The 6503-nt window shown below is 39.5% G+C and overlaps 1 protein-coding gene across 1 annotated transcript; it reads right to left on the reverse strand.

Moving 5' to 3' along the window:
• Positions 1-2331: 2331 nt before the first annotated feature.
• Positions 2332-6494, reverse strand: LOC144717632 (uncharacterized). The gene is made up of 4 exons (XM_078593146.1): positions 6278-6494; positions 4143-4443; positions 3605-3774; positions 2332-2663 (listed from the first exon to the last, which is right to left on the reverse strand). The coding sequence occupies exons 1-4, from the start codon at positions 6347-6349 to the stop codon at positions 2481-2483; spliced, it is 726 nt and encodes a 241-aa protein (XP_078449272.1). The 5' UTR covers positions 6350-6494; the 3' UTR covers positions 2332-2480.
• Between the last annotated feature and the right edge of the window lie 9 nt (positions 6495-6503).

Consider the following 6503-nt stretch of genomic DNA (forward strand, 5'->3'; position numbering starts at 1 on the left):
TGGGTATCTTCACCAACTCGGACTCACCAATGTGGTGAATAACTGTATATCGTCCCCTCAATGAAAATGTAGCCTGAAGCCTGGTCCCCGATCACTTTCAAATCTAATTTCATCATTCTAGATGACAGCAGGGTAGGTGTCAGCAGTGTTGGCCATAACAACAGGAGATGCCTTTTTTCATTTGACCATTGATAGATTGTGCAGACTTTTACCTTAAGCATGAAACCTTGTCGAATTGTGGACATTAAAATAATGGGTCATAGTTGGTCTTAGCAAGAAGGAAATATAATTCCATATTTATGAAGAGTGGCTACCTGTTTTATAATTTAGGGAGAGATTATGTTCACGAGAGAGTAATATTATTAGTAGACATTAAGTTTCAGAGATTCTGACCACACTGATAGAAGTAAGCTCTGCCCTTGAGTATGCAAAAGGGGGAAACTTCCAGAACCAGAGAGTATAGCTATAGACATCACCCAGAGCCAGATAATGACCCAAAACAAAGTGAATGTTTATACAGTCGTGTGCCGCCTCTTACTAAAACATGACAAATAGATTTAAAAATAGGAATTCTAAGAGTCCCTGCAGTATAAACTGAAGTGAAATGTGCTCCACAGAGACACACATTTTGCAATATGCATCTGCTTCTCGAAACGCCCGATGAAAACGGTGACTCAGTGTTAACATACCTTGGTTGAACCAATCTTGGGATGGGCATTTTCATCGTTTCTTTATTGTTCTTTTCAGCAATTAAATTACAACCACAAGCATCAGATTAACTTCCAAAGGCTTTACAATTAATACATGCAATGCTCTCTTAACTCGCATATCGCCTCGAACACAGCAATAATATACAAATGTGAATTAGACTTCTAAAAGTGCAAACAAAATTTGTTTTCATCAAGAGAGCATTATCTCAATATCAATTAATGGTGGAATACCACAATACAACAGTTGCAGGACTCAAGTCCAATGAGATCAGCTTATAAATGAAAACCTATACATTCACAATGTCACTCACAAACACAAGACCTACTTTGGATATAACAACCTAATGCCGGGGGGAACGCCAACCGGCGTATGCTCCAGAGCAGCATGCGGCTCATTACGGAGTGCTTCGTGACGTTATTTATAAAGGACCGCCGTCTGGTATTCACTACATGCATTGCGGCTCTTGAAATGTTATTTTTACCGAATTCGAAAAACAAGGCTCGTTGTTTTGGTTGCCGACCCCTACCCTCGTGCAATAAGGCTTCCACATCACCTTTTCAGGCATTCCAACATTCAGCAGATCTTTTGGCGAGTTCCCTGAAAAGGGTAATTTGTATTTTTATTTATTAATTATTATTAAGTAGTTTTAGTATTTTTGTTCTCTATTATGCTCGTGAAAAGTGGTGTCGGTGTATATTTTTAGGTTAGGAATAGAGTTGGAATGACTGTCTGAAATACATCTCTTAAGTTTTTGCACTAAATAAACAGGGGTAAAAGCAATTCCAATTCATGAATTTTGTTTTGTGCATGTTTGTTAAAGAATGCGTCCCTTTCTCAAATCGAGGTTTACCTGTACAGTATTACTTTTTTTTATTTGAAGCTTTCGTGACTGCAAATATCCTGTGATCGAAACGTCGTGATCTATTATTTTTTCTACCTATGTGGCTTTACTGAAAGAACCAGAGTATTACTTTTTTTGTCATGACCAATAGCATCATCGCCCTCTACTGACAGAATAATGCCCACTTGCCGGCCAGCGCTGCGTCACCTTGTGCCATCGGTAAAAAATAAAACTATAGCTGGCCTATGGAATTATTGAAATTAGATTAAATGAGGTGCTTTGAGATGCTGGGGCATTTAAGTGCCCAATTAATGAAAATCCCCATAACCCAAATAAAGCCAGCTTCATCCACATTTCTAATACTATTTCTATGCCACCATAAACATAATAAATGTAGCCATGTTGGACAGCCATTTGTAACCCATGACAACCGCATGAACCTGTCCAACCAATCGGATCGTTTTCTGAGTCTAACAATAATTGGAAGTTGCAGATTTTGTGCAACTTAATTTCCCTAGGGTTCCATCTCATGTTAAATGGAGCAACACAAACATTAATTTATATAACATTAATAATGTAGGAATACTGGACCGTTTAAGTTCAGCCTGAAACAGGGATAGGAATATATTGATTTGCGACTGCATTTCATGAAACTGAAAAATTAATAACAGGTTGTAAATGAAAATTTTCTATAAATGCAAGCATCTTAGCTGCAATAATCAGTTACTAGAGGGAAATATTTTCACCCTTGAAACACTTTCAAATTTGTATCATGCTCCGTCACCTGAAAGGTAAGCCATACATATTTTCCACTTTAAAAAAATCATAGTGCAAGTTTAAATGTCAAAAACATACGCTACAGCAAATGGCCTGGCAAACAAGGCAAACTCTGGGTTCAGGACTCTCAGCTTGCCCTTTGCTTCACTTTTTAGGTGAAGCAGTCCTCGGTGGAGTTGTATTGCAGAAGATCAGGGTCCAGGCCCATTCCAGCAATTATCTGACCCAGGCTGTAAACTTTGTCGGACGTGGCTTCCTGCTGCAGGTCACACAGGAGGCTCTGGCAGGCGCTCCTCCACTTGAAAATCAGCCTCTCCAGTTCCTCCAGGTTATTCTGAACACAATGAGAGGCTTGGATGAGCTGTGCAGTGACCACAATTGGGATACCGGAATTTTTTTTTCAAATCTTTATCTTTTCTCGGTGATATTACATTGCTTTGTGTAACAGCAATACATCCCAGACAATAGCCTCTAGAAGATAACATCACGTAACTACTTGGGATGTCCCTTCATGTAATCTCAAGGGGAAACTCATGGTGCACCTTCTCGCATGCCATACTATAGTGGTTTTTGATACATGACAAACCAACTTGCTTTAGTCCTCACAGCGGGAATATGTGGATTTAAGTGGCAAACCAAAATGAATGTTTTTATCATGGAATAATTGGTCAGTAGGTTCATGTACATGTACAATCACATGATATGCACTTTAGTTTCTGCCATTTAGCCTCACGAACAAATTCCGATATACTCGAATACATTGATTTTAATTTGCTGGACCACACCTGAGAAAAAAACAATACTGCTCAGATTTTTCGATTTAAAGCTTTCGTGACTGCAGGGATTCATCTTCTTGGTTCTTTCGGTAAAGTCACGTAGAAGGGAAATAATAAAATAATAAAAATAAAACATAATAAAACATGTTTTATTCTTATTATTTAATCAAATAAAACGTAATAAAATGTTTTATTTCTATTATTTTATTATTTCCCTTCTACGTGACTTTGGCTTGTGGTTGTTGTTGGTGTACGATGTTTTTTTCTGCAATATTTTGCTGTCTTTTCTTGGATTTTCTGTTTGCACTCAGTCACATATTCACTTTAAGATGTTTTTTTGTTCATGTTTTTGTTTTTTGTTTGTTGCGGTTGCACCCGATTCAAGAGTCGAATGGCTCACAGGGCTATACCTAATAAATGAACTTGAACTTAAAGAACCAAGAATACTGCTCAGCTTCACAAATGGGGGAATGTAGATGGCACAGCTCCATGCAGTTACCTTACTCCTGTAGCTCGAGACCATTCGGAGCCTGCGCAACAATTCCTCTTTCGTTGCAAGCGCTCCTTTCATATCCTCAAGCTCCTTCGCCATCTGTTTGATAGTTGTGGCCTGGCTCTCCGATAGGGCTTTACCTGATCCAGGAGTCCACATCACACCAGGGCTGCTGCCTGCAGAGGTCAATTGTATTAAAATATATTGTACAGTTTGAGAAAAAATGCTTTTCATTGTTTTAATCACATTTCTTGACGATTGTACCTCTTTTTTTAGATTCCAAAGTGCCGTAGATTCAGTTTTCTCAAAGGTGCTACGTAAGCTTATTATTGCTACTAATAAATATTACGAAAAAATAGCAACTGTCATTTTCAACACATGCAGTTCTTACATTGATACATCTCACCTTTATTAACCCGCATTGACCAGTACGGTCAATGCGGGTACTTCGTACAAAGGAATTGTTATAAAATACTCAAAATTATTAACATTCAAACGATAAACAATTATGCGCTACAGCTGAAAATGACTCGATTAGTTTTACCTGTACTAATATTCAAGCGGGACGCAGGCGTACGCTTTAAGTCCGACTCTCCCGGTGATGCGATTGAAGCACATCCCTCCGGTGTGCTTAACCCCAATCCGGTGTTGCGTTCAGGGGCACCACGATCGGGCGACAGCACGCAGACACCCTCCTCCAGGATCTGGCTGGGTTGCTCAAGCGATAGGATTGTTCCAGACGCCAGCTCCTCGGTGCCGCTCGCAAGGCACCGTCTCTTGGGGTGGGTCAGTTCGAAGGACCGCCGCGACTTTATGAGTCTCTGTCGCAGCATGGAACTCATGCGCTGTTGCAAAACAATCACAGGGTTTCCATGTTTAGTTATCCGTTTGAATAAAGTGATGTTTATTCAACGAAACATTGTTTGGAAGAAAAAAATGGATAGGCCAGATAAAAAAATATACGCCATGATAATTATCAGAAAGAAAATGTACGTGTACTCTATATACAGCATTTCAAATGAATACATGTTGGCCAGTTAGTCTATGAGCTCAAACCAGATATTTAATTTGTGATTGATTTGCAACAGGGCAGGAGTTCCATGCTGCACCTGAGGTAGCATAACTTAAAGTGGTTCCAATTTTTTACGTGACCAATGACAGTAAATTACGTAATAAACACTTGAAACTAGTGGGATATCAAATGATGCAATCTTTTTTTTGCCATATACAGTGAATACATTTGTATTATTAGAGTTTTTATACCTTAGATTATACCAATTTCTGTTCTGGCCCAAGGACTAAGTGAAAGAGAAAGTTATAAGGTACACAAGACGAATTCCATAGTCAGTGCTAATTACTATACTCTTCTACGCTGTGCACAATGCGTAAACCAGCTATATAATACCAACGACAGTGGGGTTGTGTACAATTCACTGCGAGATGGGGGCCTCCCCACTCCGTGACAGCCGTGGCGGTTATATGATCACACTTCAACACACTGGCTCGTTTGAGTTGCGAAAGATCGGACCAAAGAATAAATTTGGTTCAACAAATTAAGTTTACTGGTCTAGCTGCTCTCTGCTGACCACAATGCAGTAGACGGTTGAGTAGCAACACTTTGCTCAGTTCTGCAATTAATTTGAAAAAAATGGGAAGTATTCCACTTACACGAATACGTGTACAAATTTGGAACAAAATGAGTAAAAATGTTACTTCTTATTCTTTGGGTCTTTCGGTAAAGTCATATAGATAGGTTCAAAGAAAATAACAAAAACTACGACGTTTCGATCGCAACACAAGCGGTCGTCATCAGGAAAAGGGGGTTATAGCTTCTAAAGGCAAACTGCTTATAAAGGTTTGAAATGGGCGTAACACAAATATCAGCAGCCAATGTTAATGTAAGTGGTGGGCAGCCCACCACTTACATTAATATTTCAACAGTAGGGGGGAGATATGAAGTTGGGATTACTTCATGTGATCCCAACATGAAGTACTGGATGTGAAAAATAGCTTTTTAGCTCATCGTATTAGTCCAGTAGTAGAAACACACAGTGATTCATGTGATATATCTGTTTTATATGAACAGAAGCAAAACGTAATCTCCTTCGCATTAATAGAAACGCCCAAATGCATTTGGCATTAACCCTGCTTTACAGACGAATTATTGGTGGAAGGCGTGCCTACTCTTAGTTTTTTTCGGTAAAGTCACGTAGGTAAAATATAAATAATTATAGAAATAATAGAAAAAATAAACATAAAATAAGTTATTTCTTATTTTATTTCTATTATTTTTATTCGTTTTATTATTTATTTCACATTTTTTACCTAACGTGACTTTACCAAAAAAAACCTAAGAGTATGAATCCTTGCAGTCCCACTGCACGTTACCGGGAACACGGCTCACGGCACACATCAGTGGCAAGTGAAATCGGGAACCGATCCTCAGATAATCGCCTCTCCTCCTCCCCCTTCTTCACCAACTCCCATTGACCAGTGTGGTGAAGTATGGTCAAACAACACAATTAACCGAAGCCTTCATCCCAGAGTGCGAATGAGAACCGACGACTGGGGGGGGGGGGGGGGGGGGAATTCATTTCGATTACGTCCCTGCACTGTTGTTGCTACCGCAACTGGAAGTTTAATTTACTTTGTAAAGAGAATTGTAAAGATTAACGTTACGTCGTCGGTTGGCGAAGGCGCTTCAACGTTGCGCTCCGCGACCGAACGTTCGTCTCCACCGCCTTCGTTCATCGTCGCAAACGGAAGATGACATGAAGCATAACAAACAAAACAAAACAAATCCCGCGATGTCCAACGTTGGTAAAGCGTCAAACAATTGCAGGTCACCGCCTAAGAACAAACAACAATTTTCCCGCGCTTTTCACACATCTACTTCAAATTTCAT

This window comes from Lampetra planeri, chromosome 4 (genome assembly GCF_965212315.1).
Source record: "Lampetra planeri chromosome 4, kcLamPlan1.2.h2, whole genome shotgun sequence".
Classification (NCBI taxonomy): domain Eukaryota; kingdom Metazoa; phylum Chordata; class Hyperoartia; order Petromyzontiformes; family Petromyzontidae; genus Lampetra; species Lampetra planeri.